This window comes from Cololabis saira, chromosome 11 (genome assembly GCF_033807715.1).
Source record: "Cololabis saira isolate AMF1-May2022 chromosome 11, fColSai1.1, whole genome shotgun sequence".
In the NCBI taxonomy this organism is placed as follows: Eukaryota; Metazoa; Chordata; class Actinopteri; order Beloniformes; family Belonidae; genus Cololabis; species Cololabis saira.
Genome location: NC_084597.1, coordinates 23903647 through 23927198, shown reverse-complemented (window position 1 = coordinate 23927198; position 23552 = coordinate 23903647). Strand labels below are relative to the sequence as shown.

At 39.1% G+C, this 23552-nt stretch overlaps 1 protein-coding gene across 3 annotated transcripts in view; it reads right to left on the bottom strand.

Annotated features, from left to right (window-relative positions):
* Positions 1–93: 93 nt before the first annotated feature.
* Positions 94–23552, bottom strand: part of abl1 (c-abl oncogene 1, non-receptor tyrosine kinase) — a 46513-nt gene continuing 23054 nt past the window's right edge. For 2 of the 3 annotated variants that reach the window (XM_061734099.1, XM_061734100.1), the window contains 10 exons: positions 13057–13221; positions 10540–10835; positions 8104–8376; positions 7360–7444; positions 7031–7208; positions 5829–6013; positions 4712–4864; positions 4548–4637; positions 4289–4417; positions 94–3258 (listed from right to left, as the gene is read on the bottom strand). In XM_061734099.1, the coding sequence (XP_061590083.1) occupies positions 1604–3258; positions 4289–4417; positions 4548–4637; positions 4712–4864; positions 5829–6013; positions 7031–7208; positions 7360–7444; positions 8104–8376; positions 10540–10835; positions 13057–13221 (3209 nt within the window). In that variant the 3' untranslated portion in view covers positions 94–1603. Of the gene's footprint in view, positions 3259–4288; positions 4418–4547; positions 4638–4711; positions 4865–5828; positions 6014–7030; positions 7209–7359; positions 7445–8103; positions 8377–10539; positions 10836–13056; positions 13222–20427; positions 20997–23552 lie in introns of those variants that run through there. The other variant, XM_061734101.1, reaches the window with a different exon arrangement.

Genomic DNA, 23552 nt, shown 5'->3' with positions numbered 1-23552 from the left:
AAGAAGTCATATCAGTTCAGATCTGGAGAAAAGCTCTCCTTTCAGTAATTTAATTAACTCAAAAAATCACACAAAAAAGACAAGATTCAGAAGTGGAGTTCAAGTAAGGCAACTGCTTTGAATTTTATTGCAACAAAGATTGCACCCAGGTTAGAAAGACGCACACACAAAAAAACATTTACAAATGAAAGCAGAGTTTGTCTACAAAATTGGTGATTGAGGCTTAGACAAATGAGTAAAGTAGTGGTATGTTTGGTAGAAGGAATGGAAGAAGGCAACAATAGCAGTACCATATTGAAGTCAAGGCAGGTAGCGCTGACTTGTCCTCTTGCATCGCATTCAGACGCCACGTGGGGTGACACTGACTGCACAAAGGCTGAAATGTCCAAGATTTAGAAACTAGATAAGCTAAAGATTGTTTTTTTCTCTTTTATCTGTACTTGTCACCCTCTGTTACAAATCATTTTGTGGCACAGCAAGTGACAAACGCTTCAGTCCAGTGTTTCCCCCAGGATATTGTTTTTTCTTTCTGGGGTGGAAGAGCCTCTGAAACAGCATTTAGACAATGTGGAATCATACTGCCATTCTCAGGAAGAAAGACCTGCTGGAGAAACGCTGAGTCAGTTGAAAAGCCCTTTGAAATGATCAAACAGCATACGAGGCCAAGTTGCTACTAATGGCTTTTTTGACTGGCAAATAGAAAGTTAAATCAAACTCATGTAGACACACACGTATATATATATTTATATAAAAAGGTCCAGTCTGAGGACAATACAAAACAGATCCACTGAGTTGTGGATCATGCACCCTGGTCCCCATCCAGTACAGGCTGCAGACAAAAGTTTTTGGTATGGTAAACATTTATATCCAATGAACAAAAACAAAGCTATTCTCAACCACTTGGCACGATTTATCAAAAGCCAAACTTCTGCATGTCAATGTTGAATGAAGAATGAAACAGCCCTGCTAATAGTGTTTAATGCACCATGTGTTAAAGTGAGCAGAGAAATGAGAAGATGAAGGCTGGAGGCTCATGGTGCCAGTAATGCCAGCTCACAATGCCGCTTTACCGCACATGGTTGCAAATACTGCAAAAAGCATCCATACAAAACATACACTAATACTATTTTTTTTTTTTTCTTTCGGCACACAACCAGTCACCAATAACTCGATGCAATAGTGTTGTAAGGTGCCCTGGAAAACGAGTTTTAAGTGTTTGTTTTTGCTCATTGTCGCAGCATCGATGAAAACACACCATCAGTGAGGGAGACAAATATCACAGGCTTATATGTTATTTTCGGTCATAAAGGGAGAAACGACAAAATAATATGTAAGACACTGATCCAAAAAATGATTCATGTCAAAGAATTGGCCCCTAGCCTTGTATTAAGGCTAAATGACAATGTGCATTCATAGTTAAGGCTGTGTGACGACATCCACGTATGGTTTCCTTAAGATTTCATCAATTGTAACCACAGGCTAAAAGTAAGGCAGGGCGTAGTGAAGAGTGAACTTGCACTGCTGCTGTCATTCAGACGTTCAGACAGAAGAGATACTGTAGCATACACAGTTTCCAGTCTAAGTAGTGAATGATTTCATGGGGCTACCTCTGAACAATGTCGCTGATCTCTTTGACAGAGGACAGCAGCTTGCTGAAGTCCTGCTGCATGTTGGAGCCCCCTGTGGCAGCAGGGCAGATTTGCAGGTCACACAAGTTCTTGTCTAGCTTGTTGATGGCCTCTCGAAAGGCAAACTTGTTCCTCATTTGCTGGATGGAGTCAACATAGCTCATGCAGTACTTTGACAGATTCTTGCCGGCCTCCAGCACGGCGCTGTGGCTACCCGTCTGCTCCGAATTGCGGGAGATGGCCGCCCGGAGCCGCTCGGTTCCCTCCAGCACCATCTCGCGGGTCACGGCTGAGTTTGGGGTGCGCTCGGAGGCCTGTCGGGGTGCAGTCTTGCGAAGAGATCGTCGGGTGTTCACTAGAGGGGTGAACGCAGTGGAGCTTTGATCGCCGGGGGAGCTGAGAGAGGAAGACAAGCCTCCGAGGCTCAGGGTGGTGGGGGAGGTGTTCACCAAAGTTGAAGAGGTTTTTAACGGTTGAGGTTTAGAGGTGGAACCTAGGGGCAGCTTTTTGGAGCTCTCGCTGATGGGTGAACGGTCACTGAGAGGGCCTGTGTGGTGTGGGTCTGGGATGGAAGGAAGGTACTTGGATTTAATGTCTGAGGGGGAAGAGGAGGGAGAAGACGAAGGGGACGGGAGTTCTTGAGTGGGGCTACGGGAGATCTTGCTGCCTCTGGTATTGGTGGGGGGCGGAGGCGGGGCTGGCTTGGGTTTCTGTAACTTTACTCTGTCCCTGGCGGGTAAGGGGTCTACAGTGTGCTTGTTTCTGCGGGCCCTGCACTCTTCTCCAGCTGCCCCCAAAGCAGGGAACTTAAGAAGCTCAGCATGTAGAGCATTGGTCCTGAAGTTTTCCTGCCCTAGCACACCTGCTCCTTTGGCCACCTTAGTGGTCAGCACTTGTGGACTCGAGCTAAACGTGGGGTCTGTATCTTTACCCAGGAAGGCAGAGGAAATATCTGGGGATGTGTTTAGACGTGGCGGGGGGGTCAGGGTTCCCATTCGAAAGGTATTCTCCCCTTTCTGCTCATTGGTCTTCTTTCGTGGCAAAGCAGGCTTGCCCCCTAAGGTGCTTGAATCAAAATGCCGTTGGCCCATATCTCTCGGCAGCGTGACAGATTTCCACTCAGTGCCATCTCTGCCATTGGACATAGAGGACCAGAGGAAACGCTTTGAATCGGAAAAGGATTCTTCCTCACTAGGTGGTGTTGTAGCTGCCTTGCCTCCTGGACCCGGCACTGCTGGAGCTCCTTTCTTTCGAGGGAACAAAGGTCCTGGGTAGTTTGGAGCCCCACAGCTAATACCTGCTGCCCCGTTGTTGTTCATCCCCAAGAACTTTGAGGATTCAGGGCCATGCGTGGTATCATTACAGGACAAAGACGCACCGTTATTAAAAGTGTCACTGTCTCGAGGATCTGGAGTTACAACTCTTCTGTCTGGGTCTCTGAAAGAGGAGCTGCGTTGGGGAGGAGCCGGGGCGTTCTTTTTCTTTTTCTTGATGAGGCTGAGAAATCCACTTCCCCGTGACTTGTCCTTGTCTTTGGGTATCAAGCGGTCGTCCTCATTTAGGTTGTTATCCAGGCGCTCTTTCCTTGGAAGCATTGGTGATGACACAGCCACTTCTGGGTCCACTGGGTCTGAGAAACAGCACAAGCGAAGGGAACAATTTGTGTAAAAATAAAGAAATAAAAAAAAAAAAGAGCTGTCAATTTAACCAAACTTGATTGCAAAATTACGACGGAGTATTAGGGCCAAACTAAGACAAAAAAAAATTGGAAATTACGAGAATAAAGTCATAATATAATGAGAATAAAGTCGTAAATTTACCAGAATAAAGTCGTAATGTTGCGAGAATAAAGTCGTAATAGAATAAAGTCGTAACATTACGAGAATAAAGTCGTAACATTACGAGAATAAAGTCGTAACATTACGAGAATAAAGTCGTAACATTACGAGAATAAAGTCGTAATATTATCGAGAATAAAGTCGTAATATTATCGAGAATAAAGTCGTAACATTACGAGAATAAAGTCGTAACATTACGAGAATAAAGTCGTAACATTACGAGAATAAAGTCGTAACATTACGAGAATAAAGTCGTAATATTATCGAGAATAAAGTCGTAATATTACCGAGAATAAAGTCGTAATATTACCGAGAATAAAGTCGTAATATTACCGAGAATAAAGTCGTAATATTACGAAAATAAAGTGGTAATTTATGAGAACTCTAACAGGAAGAGCAGTCTTCTCCCTGTGTTAAAATTAGGAATATTGAGCAGTATCTTGTGAAGTTATATATATAATATATTTAATATTACGACTTTATTCTCGTAATATTAAGACTTTATTCTCAAAATATCACGACTTTATTCTCAAAATATTATGACTTTATTCTCATTATATTATGACTTTATTCTCGTAATTTTAATTCTCGTAATCTTAGTTTGGCCCTAATACTCAGTCGTACAAAATTGACATAAAACACTCAAAAAAAAAAATCACTTTATCTTAGTGTTGAAGCCCAGTATTCATTCAAAGGTAATCCAAACCATATGAAGAAATAGAACGCGTTTGAAGAATAAATGTTTCTTCAAAGTAGAAAACAGTGGGTGACTATTTTACAACAAGCAACAAAAAGGCACATGGCTTCAGGCTTGCATCCCACCTGGACTGTCCCCATCCCGGTTTTCCATGTGTTTCCGGAGAGTTCTGGTCTTTGTGGGCAGCTCTGGAGCTTGTTGGATGGATGGTAATGTTCCTTTCTTCCCCTTCTTCCCCAACTCCTTCTCCACCTCTGCAATGATACATTTTGAACATATTCAACTAACCACATGGATTAAAAATGTGCAACAGTAAAACAAGATGTTGTGTTTGTTTATTTTAAGTTATTTGTGTAGTGTTTTAGCAAAGAAAGAAATGCCGACCATCAGAGATGCTGGATTCCTGGAACATGGTCTCGAACGCTTGGTGTGTTTCAGCAAAAGACGGGCGTTCTGCGGGGTTCCACCTCCAACCTATGAGAAGGGACCAGTAAGTATTAATACGAATTTAGGAGACTTTTCTAGACGGATGTTTTTTTTTTACTCACAGGCTGTCATGAGCTCGTAGACTTTCTCCGGACAGCCCTCTGGTCGGTCCATACGGTAGTCTCTTTCCAGTAGCTCATACACCTGGGACAGGTCAATGCCAGGGTAAGGAGACATCCCATAGGTTGCAATCTCCCACAGCAGCACACCAAAGGCTATAGATGCAGGAATATGACAATTATTCGTGTTTCACACAGCATCTCTGCAAGAAACACGCAAAGAGTTAAAAATAACAGACTACTTCTGAATAGGGGTGGGCAAAAATATCGATATGGCAATATATCGCGATACTTTTCCAGCCGATTCAATATCGATATTAAAAATTTGAATATCGATTTTTTTAAATTTTTTTTACATTTTTTATCCCTGATTTTTTTCCCCATTCTATCACCCAGTGCTCCTACCTAAGTGACAGTCCTGGGCATTGCCCCTCTCTACCTGGGAGGGCCCTGCACTGAGCTCAGGTTTTATTTCACGTTTTATTTCATTTTATAATTTATTTTTTATATAACACAATTGCCTGTCCTTAAAAAATGAAAAATAATGGACAGAGGTTTATTTATTTATGGATTTATATCTATACTGACTGATCACTGTGCCTGTCCCTGGTTTTAGTACCATCTTTCTTGTGTTTATTATCATTTGCCACATAATTAAAGCAACCTCATACTAAATTTAATGTTAATTTCATATGATGTAAATAATATGAAAAACATATACAAATAAGTTGTAACTTTAGCTTGTATAGTTATAATAAAACATTGTTTTGACTCAGTTTGTCCCATGAATTGTCACTATAATCTGATGAACGTGCAACTCGGATTTTAAGATCCATCACTATCATCTGATGTACATATATACAACTTGGATTTTAAGATGTGTAATGCATTTTTTAATTTTTCGGTGAACTATGTAGAATATAATAATCGGGATATCGCATAATCGGGATATCGCGATATGTATCGTATCGTGATGCGTATCGTATTGTGAGGTCCTTCCCAATACCCACCCCTACTTCTGAAGGAAGGAGCTTACACTCAAAAACAGCACTGAAAGGAGTATTAACACCAGTTAAAAAAAGAGCAAAATGTGTTGTTTACTGAACAACATCAACTGTACCCCAGACGTCAGACTTTATAGAGAACTTGTTGTAGGCCAGACTCTCTGGGGCCGTCCACTTGATGGGGAACTTGGCCCCAGCATGAGCCGTGTACGTGTCTCCGGTCATCAGTCTACTCAGGCCAAAGTCTGCAACCTTTACCAGGTGGTTCTCCCCAACCAAACAGTTCCGGGCTGCCAAGTCCCTGCAGGGAACAAAAAAAAGAAAGGATGAACAGGCTTTGGGTGCCATGACTTTCATTAAGATCAACAGCATCTGCTGCGGTGTTAAGATAGCTGTATTGTTTCGTCTGCTACAGAAGCACTGAATGAGTCTTAACAAGCTTCAAAATTAATTAAAAAAAAATTGGCATACAGAAAAGTCATAAATCCTCTTTCAGCACATTCAATAAAGAAGCTCGTTAAACGTGCCAGAACAGACCCTTTATGTCACAGTGGCTTCTTTGTGAAGCAAGGAGAAAGTGAGAAAAAGATGCTAAGGAATGAGGAAAAGAGAGATAAGATATTCTTACAGCTATAGTATAGGACAGGGGTATTCAACTATATTCGGCCGGGGGCCACATCTGCAAAAGGACTGTATGGAGAGGGCCGCACAATTTGAAAATTTGGGGGTTTTCAAAATGTATTTTGCACTCAAAGACGAAGACTTATGTATATATAATACATTTGTATATATCTAGTTTACATATGAATTATGTATTAATTGTCTCCAGATTTAGTAATTGTGAATGTTAAATATAATATTCAGATAAAGAAATATTTTAAATGCAAGTTCAATTTAAAACCATGCATTGTGCAAACTTAATGAAATTGATATTGACCTACTTTTAATAAAACACACCATAATGACAAAGCACCACTTTCCACCAAGATTTCCTTATTTCAATATTATATTAAGCATTGAGCACAAGCATTTCAGTCCATAGTAGCCAGTTTGATGTTATAAATAAGTAACCAAAATATTAACCATAAGCTCCTTATGACACAAAAAAAAAAAAAAAATCTTTTTTTTAATCAAACACCCCCTTTTTTTTAAATATGACCAGGGGCCACATAAAAGCTCCTGGCGGGCCGCATGTGGCCCGCGGGCCGCCAATTGAATATCCCTATGTTGTTGTCAGTATAGGACCTATACTGACAACTACCAGTCTCAGGAAAAAAAAAAAAAAAAGATTGAGAGAGTGTTTGAGCTGTACACCCACCTGTGTATGAAATTTTTTTTCTCAAGGTACTCCATGGCAGAGGAGATCTGTGTGGCCATGTACAGCAGCACCACAGCGTTGACCTCCTCTCTGTTGCACTCCCTCAGGTAGTCCAGCAGGTTACCGTGGGTCATGAACTCTGTGATGATGTAGAACGGTGGCTCTCGTGTGCACACACCTGCCAACAGCCCGGGGATACAAAATAAAACAGAGCAATTCTGATGCAACGTGTGGTTTTATGTTACTTTGATGTGCATTTATGGAAATAAAAGTCTTTTGGACCAAAAACACAAGAAACTGCGTCAGCTTTGCAAAAGTTATTTACATACCCAACAGTTGCACCAGGTTGGGGTGTTTGATCTCTTTCATAACGGCAGCTTCCTTTAGAAACTCCTCCACCTCCATTGTGTCCTCCTGAACAGTTATTGGCCAAAAAAATTTAAAAAAAAATGAAGATGCTTGTAGTTGCACCTACGTACCATCAGATGGTATCAATGTTCCACTAAATTTAAGCTCCCTATTTTATTGTGCATTTCATTATTATATATCCACAGTAGGGTTGCCACCTTTCAGAAATAGAAATAAGGGACGCCCTGATTTCAGCAGCACAGGAGCCAAAAAAAAAGCCCCAAAACTTCTAAACTGAATAAAAATGTGTTTATTTTATATGAAAAAACTAAATGCTTTGATTTAAAGTGCTTTAATAGCATTGAACTTGCATGACTGTACAGACAGACAACCATACTAGCAACTGAAATAGCCTATGTATGTCCACATCAGCCAAGATGTAATATAGCCTACAGGTGAAGAATATGGTGTAAAAGTTAATTTATTTCAATAATTCAACTAGAATATGGTGTAAAGGTTCATTTATTTCAATAATTCAACTAGAATATGGTGTAAAACTTAATGAAAATACAGTACAAATCGTGTCCCGTATTAGTTCAATACGGGACGCAACATTTTTTTCTCAAATAAAGGACAATTCCGTATTTTACGGGACGGGTGGCAAGCCTAATCCACAGACACTCAGAAGCAGAGGACCCTACATAAACATTCACATGGCTTCATACCTTTAGTGTCTTGACAGCCACGGTGAGATTGTACTTCTTCCAGACACCTTCATACACCTCCCCATACTGGCCCCCTCCCAGCTTGTGTTTCATGGTAATGTCAGTGCGCTCCATCTCCCACTTGTCATAGTTGGGGGAAACTCCATAGATGGTGGGCTTGTTGCGCTTCGGCGCAGGGTAGTGCAGCGTGGTGATGAGGCCATCCGACACAGTGGAGTGGTGGTGGACCAGCTCTGCCAGTGTGTTGAAACGGCTCTCTGATGAGACGTACAGCTGGAGGAGAAACAGTTTCTAACTGAGCAAATGCATGAAGAGGGCAGGTTTTATTTTCTTCTTCTTTTTTTTTTTTTTTTTTTAAGTCTACTGACAAAAAAAAAAACAAAAAAAACTCCTTGTTTTTGCATTTAATTGCAATATAAATTCTTGGGTCTGAAATGCATTTTCTGAAAATTGTGAAAGAAAAAGTGAGACTAGTGATAAATGGAAAAGTTCTGATCTTTGCCCATTCCAAGCTTGCAAAAGGCATTTGTCAGGAAACTGGTGGACGGAAGGATATTGGTCAGGGCTCAGTGGACACAGACTGTTCCATCATACAAGCCTTTCATATTCAAAAGATGTTTTTTCCTCAACCTTTTTCTTTTGCATAACTTTACATTTTAATACTCAGCATTGCACAGACAACAGCATATAAAAAAAAGACTACCCCCGTAGACTAATAGATTTTCAACAAATTTAATTGTCAGTTGGATGTTCTCCAAGCTTTAAAACAAAAAAAAAAGACAAATGCAAGAAAGAAAAATGTTTAACCCTTCTTCTTTTTCTTTTTTTACTGGAAGAAGTGAAAAAGTCAGTGGGAAACAAAAGCTGCTACTTGAGGGAATGCTGAGGTAATCTTAAATTACTGGGGAACTTTATCATACCAGACTTTTGACTTCGCTGGGAGGATGGAAAACAATATGAGAAGTGACCTTGTGCCTTGTGCATGTGTCTAGCCGTGTCTGCCTGCGTTTCTCTTTTTATTTTACTTTATGCGTTAGTGCACATAACTTGGTTACAGCTGTCTTCCCCCATGCACTTCTTAACATGGGTGTCAGTGTCTGGGTCACATCTCACGTCTGCTGGCTGTTACAAGACGCACAGACGTGGTTGGAGGCATTCTTGCCATAGTTAGAGTTCCTGAAGCTAGCTTACCTCGCTGCAACTCAGACAAGCTACGTGGAAGTGACTTCATGGGGCATTGCCAAAATGAGAATCAGCCATTTTCTTTACCAAAACCAAACGACTTAAGCACATTTAAACATTTTAGGGGCAATAAAATATCCAAATGATCATCTCCAATTTTTGACTTTGTGAGTGAAATTTTAATAATCAAGTTTAAGAGGAACAAAACATAACGCTGGTCCATTCTTGTCAGGCCATTACGCCATCTCTCAAGTGGGACTGGTGTGATACTGGATTACACAACAGGAGAGTGTTAAATCCTTTATTTGTCAAGTTCAATTTAGGACAAAAATACCTGCAGCCAGCAGGTTTTTAACCAGTTAAAGAAAATGAGTGATTTTAAGTCACTTTGATCAATAGTCATCTTTAAAAAGGAACTGAACACATTCTTGGTGCATGTATACTAGGGGTGGGCAAAAATATCGATATGGCAATATATCGCGATACTTTTCCAGCCGATTCAATATCGATATTTAAAATTTGAATATCGATTTTTTTTTTTTTTATTCCCGATCTTTTTTCCATTATATCACCCAGTACTCCTACCTAAGTGACAGTCGTGGGCATTGCCACTCTCTACCAACCCTGGGAGGGCCCTGCACTGAGCTCAGGTTTTATTTCACGTTTTATTTCATTTTATAATTTATTTTTTATATAACACAATTGCCTGTCCTTAAAAAATGAAAAATAATGGACAGAGGTTTATTTATTTATGGATTTATATCTATACTGACTGATCACTGTGCCTGTCCTTGGTTTTAGTACCCATCTTTCTTGTTTTTATTATCATTTGCCACATAATTAAAGCAACCTCATACTAAATTTAATGTTAATTTCATATGATGTAAATAATATGAATAACATATATAAATATGTTGTAACTTTAGCTTGTATAGTTATAATAAAACATTGTTTTGACTCAGTTTGTCCCATGAATTGTCACTATAATCTGATGAACGTGCAACTCGGATTTTAAGATCCATCACTATCATCTGATGTACATATATACAACTTGGATTTTAAGATGTGTAATGCATTTTTAAATTTTTCGGTGAACTATGTAGAATATAATAATCGGGATATCGCATAATCGGGATATCGCAATGTGTATCGTATCGTGGCTCAAGTATCGTGATGCGTATCGTATGGTGAGGTCCTTCCCAATACCCACCCCTAATGTATACCATATGCATGTGTGCCTCTGCGTGAACCCACCTTGCCGTCAGATGCAGTGTTAATCCTGTAATGGTAGACTCTGCCTTCATAGCGCAAAGAGATGGATCTCTGTCCGGGGCTGCTCTCGCTCTCTCGGACCAGAAAGCTCCCGTTGATGCCCGAGCTGAGCAGGTACTCTGCCGCGTTGCGTGAAACAGGCCCATGGTACCAGCTGTGCTTCTCCAGGCTATTGACCGGGGTGATGTAGTTGGACGGCACCCAACCTTGGCCATTCTTGCTCTGTGCCTCGCACCATTCACCGTTGTGATTGTAACCCAGCACACGCAGCTTCTCTCCTAGTTAGGTAGAAAGTTTCACATTAGGGCTGAAACGATTCCTCGAATAATTCGAGTAATTCGATTACAAAAAATGGTCGAGGAATTTTCTCTGCCTCGAGGAATCGTTTAATTTTGCAGCTCAAAGCAGGTATTTCGCCCGGACTACGTTTAATGCGGCACAACGCACTGACGCCGCGCACGTAAAAGGAAGAAGAAAGAGGCAGCGGATTTGTTTGGTTTTTGTAACATGCCGTGCTCAGGCGGGAGACACATGTAGCTCAGTGCTTAACTTTTATTTTCAATCCACTCTATACATACATAGGTTCCTCTAAACATCTGTTCCCGCTACAGTTTTAACTAAAAGAAAATGTGCTCCAATACAGCAGGTCTCATAATTTTATTTTGAACACTGCCAAAACTCAAAATCTTAAAGACTTTAACTTAAAACTTACCGTAACTAGAACTTAAAATGTGTTTGACACAAATGAAAGTTCAATTGAAACACGTGGGAAAAACACCTAATCTTTTAAGTGATGTGTGTTATCGGGTGTAATGGCATTTTTAGGTTAGAAATAAGAATATTTCTTGGTAAGATCCATAGTTTTTTGAGTGAAGGCAGTGAATTTGGTCGACTGGTGTAGGTTCAGGGTTTTTAAATACACAGCCATGAACCTACTGTATTATATAATTTAGTCTTAGTGATGTCAATTAACATCTAATATCTTATGTATATTTATAATTGCTCTTTAACTAAACAAAAATATGTTTTATCCGATTACTCGATTAATCGATGGAATTTTTGGTAGAATACTCGATTACTAAAATATTCGATACCTGCAGCCCTATTTCACATCCTAAGATTATACACGAGGCTGAGGAACTCAACAGGGCAGTTAGAGAAAAACAAGTTTCAAGGATTTTTTATTTTTTTGTTTTGACATGAATCTGGACAGTATATGATTGACATACTGTATCAGCACACTCTGGAAAATTATGTTGTGCTGGACATTTTCTTGTTTACTCCAGTGCCTGTGTTCCCTCCTTCCTTCCTTCCTCCATTTGTCTCTGATCCATCTGCAGTATTGTTTTACAGTTTGTTCAGTGGAAAAAGACCCATGTGTGAGACCATTGTCAGGAAATGAGAGTCAGATGGGAACGAGGACAAAGATGGAAGGAGAGGCGACACAAATAAGGACATTCCCATTGGCAGTCTTAACCATATGAGGACATCTGTTATCTCCAGATATGTTGTTCACTCGTCAAATCCAAAGAAAAGAATAGGAATATTTGATATACTGGCAAATCTAATTTAAATTGTTATGAATCATTTGTAACTAAAACATTCCATCTAAAAACTGGGGAATGAGAGTCCTGGTTTGTTTATGTCTGCAGACCTGAGCTACATGCTATCACTCTTTACATTCTCCATCTGTTTCCTTTTCTGCTTTCTATGTGCATTTAGGGCTGTTCGATTTTGCCCAAAAATAAAATCTTGATTTTTTTTCTCTCAAAATCCGATTTTCGATTACTTTGTGAATTGACAAAAGGCAAAGAAATGATTTCAAATATGCTGTTTTTTTATTGAACATTTGCCCCATTGGGCTTTAAGTGCAAACTTTGCTCTTATTAAACCAAAAATGAATGAATAAAGTGCAAAACTCTGTAAAATAAGTTGAAAAAAAGTTTTAAAAAATATAATAAAATATAAAGTTTTATCTCTGAAAAAAATCAGCACTTGCAAACATACAGTACCGTAAGTTATATTTCCAATTAAATAAAACAAGACATTTTCTAATTAAACTAAACTGGGTCTTTGCATGCTAAATAATAATGCAACCCATGAAGGAGGTAGAGGTGTGTAATGTCAGTCATTACATTTGCTATTCACATGTGCAAGTTTTTTGCAAGGAACACGAGCCGGTCTACCCGGTGGCATGTTACAACGCCCCCTCCTACACTAAAGAGCCTCTCCGATGGGGCACTTGTCGCAGGTATTGAGAGGTATTTCCATCAATCATTAATATGGTATCAATCATTAATATGTGTGCAGACAAGGTATATATAAAAAAAAAAAAAAAAAAAAGTGAAAAATCGATTTTACGATTTTCACTTTTTAACATCGTTCTAATTACATAATCGCGATTACGATTTAAAATCGATTAATCGAACAGCCCTATGTGCATTATGTAACTGAAACATGCCACCCCTCGAAAAAACAACAACGTAAATACGCGCTCACCTTTTGTAATGCTTAGTGTGTTGTCACCGCTGGCGACAAAATCATATAGTGCAACAAACAGATTGGGGTCATTCTCGCTGGGTCCTGCCAACAGGTTCTCTTTGGAGTTCCAGCGAGCTGCTTCAGTCAGACCCTGACCCTCAAACTCTGGTCTCTGGAGAGCTTCTGTAAAACAGGAACAGTGAGAGTGTCAGGATAAAGTTTTACTAAACAAGGACACAAACATCAGTGTGACAGAAATTGTGAGATCTTTTGTCTTCTAGTTTTACATAACCCCAAGAATTAAGCGCTTGTGCTGAATGATCCCTGTGTCAGATAAGTTCCTACACATCCCCTTTAACTTGCTGCTACAAGAAGATCATGCGATGTAATCATACTGGGGGATTAGAGTAACAAGCTTGATCATGTGACCTACACTGTCCTTCCTGTCTCTAAAGCTTTTCGTTTCCTGCATCATCCTTCTTGCATTAATTTTCTTTAATACCTTTATGTCAACAACTACTCCACATCACACCAGAGAATGTGTTTCAACGTGACACCTCATGGTATTCGTAAAATGGATGTGCTTGAACCGCGCAGACAATCGACTTGAGTTCAAAGGCTTTAGTAATGTTAATGGTAGACATTGCTTGAATTATGGCTATTCAGAGCAGTAAAACAGCTGGATAAATCTCAGAATGTGAGAAAATGGAAAAGAAAGAAGATTGTGTTTAACAGGAAGGTAGGAAAAGAAAGCAAAGTGAAGGAGTTTTACTGCTGTTTGGCCTAAACATGAGCTTGACTGCGCAGTTTCCTCAGATGTTGGCACGCATGTCCACACGCATGTCCACAGCTCACACAACTTTTTATCTAAGTCAAAAGGCTGCAGTACCATTAGGTTCTCATCTCCCAGTGAGACGTGTGAAGGAAATATTTCAAAATAATAATAATAATAATTCAAGATTACAGTGGAAACTAAATCATACAATCTTCACAATCAGAAAAACTGGAAAATTACATTCCTTGCTAGTAATGTGACATATTTATGAATTACTTATCAGGGTAACTCAGCAGACCTCACAAACTTTGTGAAAACTGGCCCACATTTTTAGTCCTCGTTTCCAACAAGTTTTACCGACCTTGCACCAGGTCTTTTGGTTTCCAGATTCAACACTTCAACATGTCCCAACATTGCCTGTTTTGCCGATGTGTTCATCTATCCACACCGCCGTTTTATGCATTAAAAAAAACAAAAAAAAACATAACGCAAACGATTGTGTAATGCTACTCTTAATTTTTAATGCAATAGCAAAACTGGAATTTAATGGCTTCTTTTGGTCATTTACTAGTTAAGCCCAAAACTTATCAATAATGCTTCTAACCTTAAAGAAGCTATTCCAATGCTAGAAATTCTTGAACCATGAGCAAATTTGGGTAGTTTATACAGAACAAGCACTACTGCAAGACACTTGGATATCCAGCAGGCTTAAAACGATTAAATTAAGCTGATAATGCACGTGATTAATGCCTACTGGCAAGTCAGCAGCAGCTTTTATTATCCGTTGGTGCCACGCCAACACCACCTGGCTGTGATCTCTGAAGGTGTAAAACCCAAACAAATTATGTGCATTGTTAGCCAAGGGAGCTCTGATAATCAAACTCTAGAAAATTTACTCAGACCTCACAAACTCCAAATGTATTCTGTAGATCCATACTGAACTGTTCAAAATAGTTCTAAATAATTATCAAAAGAATTACAGTTGCTTTTCTGAGCTTCAGCTCAGAATAGCTCATTGACACACAAAGGCAGGTTTTACCAAACCATGTCAAAATTGTACTGGAAAATGCCCGAGAACAAGTAAGCTCTAAGTTGAATAATGAAGTATAATATGACTTGGCCTCTACTCTTATTGTATAATTTCATGTTGACTGATAAAGTTGCATAAATCTGGAGGATACCTCTGCAAGCAGCAAGACGTACACTCGACGGCCACTATATTAGGTACACCTGGTATTCCTAAAGGTGGCTGGTGTGTGTATACCATGTTGCAGAAGAAAAAAAGCTAATAAATAAATAAATAAAGATAAGTTATGTTTTGAACCAAAGTTTGATTTCTACATTACATAATAATCCTTCCAATCACAAGATGTAAAACAAGAACGTGGTCTACGGGGAAGAAGACGCTGGTGGATTTTATGAAAGTCAAAGCAGAGATCCTCCTAGGAATACTACAAAGATGACACTTTGTTGCAAAACAAATTAACCAGAAGAGTCACATGCTGCCGCTCCAGATCATTTGGAATGTTTTTAAGAATAAAGATTCAAGCTAACAAATTCTTGAGGTCTTAACTAAATCTAATGTTTGTGACATACTTTGGTAAAAATATTACACGGACACAAAGTTCCACAGATTTTATAACTTCTAGGCAGAATAACAAAAACAAAAACATGTCTCATTTTGTTAGACAGATAGCTTCACCGAATAAAAAGAATGATTCATTTGTTCTTTTTGATCAAGGGGAAAGTACTGTAAATGCATTAGACTTTTTTTTTTTTTTTTCTTCTTGCAAAACTATGTTTTGCAAATCAAATGAACAATCCCTGCAACTTAAAGATTGGGAACAGAGTGTCATACATCTCAAGAAAAAATGAAAAAAAAAAAAAAAATCTGCACATTTGGTGAACCACATAGAAGCAGCTAGGATGATAAATAAGTGTCCATCAAAATGATGATTAACTTAAGATTTCTGACACTGAAGTGATCCATAATATAAACAAAGATGCACATGACCAGCGATCACAACTAATGACTAGCCTAATGGTCATCAAAGAGACCAGGAAAGTACAACAACTAGGAGAACCACTGGCTATACTTGATGCTCTAAACAGGAACCAGTGGACAACTGAGCTGGACTGCTGGTGAGTTACTGATGTTAGCTAATGATTGCCCATCTTGTTTTCAATTTACCTTTAAGGTGGCCATTTCCATCACACAGTTGAGCACCATACACGATGGCACTTCTTATCAGAGCTGTGAAATCTCATCTTTTCACCTGCATAACATGCACAGAGACAGGAAAGCTAACGTTCTTCAGTGCAGGAAAACTATAGCCTGTGTCCTGAAAGGCTGGAGCTTGTGTAACCTGCATTAATATTCAGCCTCAGGTTTGAGAAACAAACCAGGCATTTAATTCAGCAGACAATAAAAAAAAATGTGTACACAAGACAAAACTAATATTTACAGTCATGAAGATATTACAGTGACTCATATTCCAAAAAGCAGACCTAATAACTATCACGACTAGAAAAAATCTCAATATTGCCTATAAGATACACTTAATCTTCATCATAATCACCATCAAGATGTGAGTGGAGATAAAGATAGTCAGTTCAAAACAGAATCCTGGAAATATAAACCAACTGATTGCCACATTTTCTGACCGAGTGTCCCCAAAGTGACACGGTTGCATACTGGAAGAGTTTTGGGCAGTAACTGCGCTCTTTCAAGGTGACTGTTTGACTAGAATGATGACAGAAATCCCTCGACACATACTCCTCATGTCCTATTGTAATCTCCACTTTACAAATTTGGTCACAGATTAGACAAAATTTCAATCTGACGAACTTCTCTCTTTACAGGTTATTCGCAATAATGATCTCTTTCTCCCAGCCAAATTAGATCCTGTCTTTGTCCAGTGGCAGAGGGCAGGATTAAGTACATTCAGTGATCTCTACATAGATGGAACTTTTGCTACATTTGATGCTCTTTCCACCAAATTTAATTTACAGCACTCTAACCTGTTCTGCTATCTTCATTTTCACCAGTTTGTTCATACCATCAGCCCATGCATTCCTAGTTTACCTTCAAAAAAAGGAATAGATATCATCCTGCAAACTCCCATGCACCAAATGGGTCTCATCTCAAAAATGAATAACAGTGGATGTATGGAATAAATTAGATATAGATTTGAAATTATGTAGAACTTTAACTTTATTTAAAAAAACATTGAAAAGGAGGATGATTTCCTTATATTAAATTAATGAGTGGCTTGATGTTGATTTGGGTATTTATTTATTTAATTGGTGATTTGCTTTGATTTTTTAAGGATGAAGGTAACATGTAGACTGCACCTTTATTTTAAAAATCTTTTATTTTTTGAGGAATGTTTGTTATCCCTACAGAGGCAATTTGTTTTACGGGCAGTCTTTCTCTTACTTTTTGCTTTTATTTTATTAATTTAATTAATCTTTTTGAGGGTAGGCAAATAATAAGCTTTTCTTCAGCCTACCCCTTTTTCGGTCTAGATGTTATTTGTTTATTTGTATACTGGAAACTTTTTTGTTATGTTATCTTTGAACAATTGAACGTTTTCTTGTTGTCAGTTTTACTCTTGGTTTTTTTTTTTTTTTTTTTGTGTCATGACCGAAAATAAACTAAACTAAACTAAACATCACTCAATAAAGTCATGCTTGATAAGATCCGAGCAGATTGGGAAGAAGAACTTGGAATAAATATCTCAGATGCAACCTGGGGTGGTGCACTATATAGAGAATGGGTCAGCCTCATGTGCTCGCATTGGCTTGATTCAGTTCAAGGTTCTCCATCAAACCCATTATAGTAGAGTCAGACTCACTAGGATATACTCTAATGTCAGTGAAACATGTGAACGTTGTCATATAGCTAAGGTCGACCTGGCCCATTTGTTCTGGTCCTGTAATAAATTGCCTGATTTTTGGACTACGATATTTCAAACTTTATCTGAATCTTTTAGCAGAGATATCCAACCCAGTGCTGAAATGGCTATATTTGGACTCCCAGGGGAGGGTATATCAATGACAAATAAAAGTAAAAATGTATTTTCTTTTTCAACTCTCCTTGCCCGGAGAAGAATCCTGTTGGAGTGGAACATCAGAACATCAACCCAAAGCTTGCGCCTGGATGAAAGACCTGATTCTATTCCTCAAGCTAGAAAAGATCAAATATTGCATTAGCGGGTCCATCCAAACATCCCATGATACATGGGCCCCTCTACTGTCTTATTCTGAGACACTTAAAGTCCTCCCACAAAACTGAAAATTAGGCCGGAATAAATCCTTTTGTGCTTGTACCTCCTTGGGGACTCAGGGACCTCAGAAAACCTGTGTAATGATGATCACATAAGACAAATACCCTACTTGAATTGTCTTGAATATCCACCTTTTCGCATTTTTATTTAATTTCATTTTAATTAATTAATTTATTTTTATCCTACATATTTTCATTTTTGAAACCTTGCACTGGCAGCGTGGTGGGGACGAGTGGGGGGGAAGGAAAATTAGAAAAATGATTTGTGTTTAATATCTGTAACCAATGCTCATTTTCTGGAATAAAAACCTGTTTAAAAAAAAAAAAAAGAAATCCTTCCACACAGATACACAGAAACCTAAACATGCTAATGTGGTGCTGCTTTGACTCTTTGGCTGTGGAAACACACTTGATACAGTCTTGTGGCCCATAATGGGCCCCGGGCTCAGAGTCTCATATATATATATATATATATATATATATATATATATATATATATATAAAAAATCATTATATCAAACTTTTCTTTTTAGCTGCAACTTCCAAGCTCCATTTGTAACTGAAGATTCTAACCTTCTCAACGTGAAATCCCATCATGTTAAGGCTGACACTGTAGGATATCATGACTAGCAGCCAAAGTTTTCAATTCAGTTTATCCCTTGGTAACACTAACAAGAGTGGTGTGTTCCCAATGAATATTGTAGAATGAAAAACAGATGGCGTCAGAGATTCAGCCAGATAGAAAGAGGCTCGAGTGAAAAAGATGGAGATCTGAGAGTTAGCAAGAGGAACTATACTGCTGAGAGTTTAGGTCATAAAGTGTGGGCACTGCATTTGAGCAGCTCATACCACACATGTCCACTTTACGGGCCGCAAATACCACAGCTCTTTGTGAGAGGGTGACAGCACACAGACACATGGGCCAAGAAAACACACACTCAGAGGGAGGGGAAGGGACGAAAGATCATATGATAAATGAAACACGAAGAAACTAAAATAAAATAAATGCACAGAAGATCCTTTATCAGCCTGCAACAGTTGGGAAGTGGGAGAAATTACAGCATGTCTTGGATTCATTAGTGAGATGACAGACGCGATGATTAAATGTGTGTGGAACTAGTAAGGAATTCATGGTCATGACTGCATTGAGAGTCACGCTGATGCAAGATGTAAAACTTCTCCAAAAACCAGGCTGCCTAAAGAAGCTTAAAACAAAATTCTGTGATGATCTTGGTGGTCCAAGTTACATAAAATGTGTTTGTAACCAACTGGCTGGAAAATGTGTAACCAGGTAATAGCCCATGTCCAAAATCATTAGTGTGGTCCACTTCCATCAAGTCAGCCCAATTTCCAATCATAGATTTACAAAGGCACATATTTTTCCTTGCATCAACTAGGACAAAATGAGCGGAAAGTTACTAAAAAAAAAAGGGGGAATAGTTTTAATTTTACTTTTATGGCTCTATCTATTGTAGGTGACGATGAGAACAGGGTTATTGGCCAGAACCCAATGAAGAACACCAGTGGACAACTAAAAGATAACCCTGTTAGGCAGTTAAACACAGCAGAAATACAGTTTACAATATTTAGACTACAAGCCTATTGCTGCTGTACTCATTGACTAGAATTATCCCAACCATGTTAACTAGCTTACATCAAATGAATAAATAAGAAACTGTAATTTGGATGAGTACATTTCAGAATAAGATCTACTGTTACTTGTACCATATGGCCTAGACTTCTTTATCACCATCATCGACTTCAATGATGAGGATACCAGGGGAAAAAAAGACTAGAGTGCATTACTAATCAAATACTTTTCCCCCCTGCAAACCCATCTTGTCCTCCTTGATTCATGTGCAAATCGATTACCCATAATGTCATTAATAAGAAACAATATTTTCTAAATTCCTCATGTTACAGTGAGCAAATTCCAAGCAATGGAGAACAGCAAAGAAGTGAACGGGAGAGTGTAGGCTGAGATCAGACCTCTCTAATAAACAAAAGTTAAGTGGGACATGGTCAGGAGTCAAATTTCCTTGTATTCTCTTCTCTGTCTTTTTTTCCACTTTTTTCTTCTGCAGCCAGCCAGTGTGTCTGGCCTCCCTCACCCTCCCCTTCGCTTATTCTTCACTTTCCCCTCCCCACTCTTTAGTTTCCACATCTCAGAAGTCATTGTTGAGACTTAATGCTGTAATACCTAATCCTGATCCTTCTGCCTTTGCTCATTAACGCTTGACCCCCCCTATCTTTCTGATATTTGAAAACTATAAAATCAAGGCCCAAATCAAGAAACACCACCACAGACTTCAAGAAATATCCTTACCTTCCAAATAGCAGCTGGAAGATGACGAGAGGCCTTTCTTAGATTTACACCCCACCAATTTCAGGCATATCTCCAACATTTTCATTTGCTTTCTTTCCCTTCCAGCTGAAAATTGTGTTTTCTTGTTCAAACCAGATGTTCCTTGAACGTTTCCGTCTACATGTGTCCAACAAAAGAAAAAAGAAAACTCATACAAAAACACTAACAAAATGTGAAACAAGACTATGCTTAATTATATAGTGCGCTGCTTTCCCAACGTCCTTCCAGCTGCTTTCAAAAAATATTTCCTTTCCTTTCAAAAAGTGTGGGCTGTCCGGCAAAGTCTACCAACTTTTCCTTATGAGCGTCTCCATCTTTTTTTTTTTTCCCTCCTTATTGACCTCGGATTTTCTTTTGTCAATTCCACTCTAAAGAAATAATCATCAATCCAGCAGGGCAGATTCGATCCGAAAGGTTGCTTGACTTGCAGATGTGTCAGTTGAGTAGGCAGCAGGGCAGTCTGAGCGGTGCCATTCCTCTGTCCTATCCCCCGTGTGAGTGCGTTTCTGAGCAGGGACTACTCGTGCTACAGCTGCCAACAAAGGGCCTCTTTCAAGCTCGGCCTGCTGCACTCAATGACATCAGCTGAGCCCTCCCACATCCAAAAGTAGGAGGGAGAAGCTGCTATCACACCAGCGCTACCCCACACTCAAAACAATACAAACAACACCTCACCAAAAATCCAAACTTCATGCTAACATGTGACACAACAGGCTGGTTTCAAAGTTTGCACAAGTTGAGATTCAGTAAAAGGTGTAAAACATAGTTCCTCTACCTTTATTGAAGTCATATGATGATTACCAAACGCTCCTCCTCCAACTTTTGAACCCCCTCCCCCCTCTCCGTTTCTTCTACCATTCTCTCTTCCCTTCTCTTCCATGGTTTTTCCCACTCTTTCTCCGAAATGTTTACAGGTTGAGGAATCAGTTATGGAAACAGACCCGGGTTGTAAAGGCATAACTGAAGCTTTGATTCAACAGAAAAGAAAAAGTAACTGCAGCCAGTTTTCTCTGCACTTCATATTTCTCTTAAACTACGGTCATTTTCCATAAGACAATAAGAAATTAGTTGGGTTTTTTTTAAATATGAAAAATAAATATTTGAATCCAGTAAAATTAGGTTAATCTTGTGACCATGTAAATTTGAGACAGCATTGCTTTCCTATGTCTGAATAAATCAAACTATCCAAGCTTTCAAAACTATAATTTTTACTCTAATACCGTCACTTCATATTCAGCTCAATTTCTTTGTTTGAGCTGTTGATGGCTGTACATGACGGCTCTTCATCTGTTCAAAGCGATATTACAGGAAAATAAATCCTGTAGGTGCATTGAGATTTATAAAACAAAAACAAATACCATAAACGAAATACGGCATTTGTAAATCTTAAGTTGGTGATTTATGAGGTGTGCTTTATGTTTTAGCGTTAAGTACTTTGTGATTTTGTTTACTCATCCCACGTGCTTTGAAAGGACAATTGATCATCATTACTCTGAAACTGCTTTAGTCACAAGAACAGCTGCAATCTACTGACTAAGTCTGGCAAATATTTTCCATATCAAGGACAAACATCCTTGTGTGTGTGTGTGTGTGTGTGTGTGTGTGTGTGTGTGTGTGTGTGTGTGTGTGTGTGTGTGTGTGTGTGTTTAATTTCAGAGATAAGTGGCCTGTATGTGGGTGATGACATATTGTTTGGTATGCTGATGACACCATTAACATATTTCATGAATGCCAGACCAGTTAGCTGCTTCACCTGGTCACCGGAAATTCCACATGGTGAGCAAAAACGGCTAAGAATAACACTTACGAAAAAGTACACTAATTTTAAAAGAGCTGTATGTAAGAGCAATAATAAAACAAATCATAAAATGACCCCGATATGTCAACAGATATTTAAAAATCATGTTCATTTCAAATACTTATGTCACTGACAACAGCACTCAAGCCAGGATATTCTAGTTTAAAAAGGAGTTGCAGCCCTCAACTGATGTTTATGTTGTCATTTTTTGTTTTGGCCTGAAGCTCCACCCTCCACCTATCTCCCAATCATGAAGTCAGTATTGTTTCTGAAGCTCCACCCTCCACCTATCTCCCAATCACCAAGTCAGTATTGTTTCTGAAGCTCCACCCTCCACCTATCTCCCAATCACCAAGTCAGTATTGTTTCTGAAGCTCCACCCTCCACCTATCTCCCAATCACCAAGTCAGTAATGTTTCGGCATCCGGGTTGCCAGCTCGGCTCTAATTATCGCAGCCATGGCAGCCTACGTTCCTGCTGCATTCTGCAGCCTACCTGGCAACCTCTGGTCGGGGGGAGGAGGGGGAGGGTACACGCCGCTCAACAATATTTTGTTTTATTTTATTATAAGTGACTGCAGTACCAGTTTTGGCCATTTCTTACAGACGGCTCCTTTAATTGTTTAAAAAGCTTTCAAAAACAAAGTGAAAAGTTCTGTGAGTTACCCAATTTACCTTTGTCAGAGGAGAAGACCTATCACAAGTAAACAGTAACATTTAGCCAACTGTCTGAATTTGTTATAAGTTGATGAACCTGAAATATGTGTACACACTTGTGATGGTGGCACAAGTTGTTGTAGAAACCAACTCAGTGCCATTTTAATTTTTAGAAGAATGAAGTCAATCAGCCCATAATCAAATTTGACTTAATATTAAATGGATATCATTGTAATGCATCCTCCATATTTAGGTCAAATTTTGACTGCCCAAATTGCTTTAAACTCCTTTTCAAGAGGTAGCAAACACACACCTATGGCGTCAACAACGGCAAACAGTGCACACTGAAAATTAAAATCTGACAACCAAAATCAAAAATCCAGGCATCTTTGAGCATGCCTCAGTCTAACTGGCTTTGTAAGCAGCAGCTTCACCACCCCAACCATCGAGTCCCTACGCCTCTACGTCATTGCAACTGTGCTGGTATGGCAAACATTTGTCTTCCTCTCATCCACTGCCCCGAATGCCAATTAGGAAGAAATGTAAAACTCCTCGAACTCTGAAAAAGGCCTATTAACTTACCACAGTCACAAAGTGTTGAGGAGATGAGAGGATAAGGGCAAGAGGAGAGG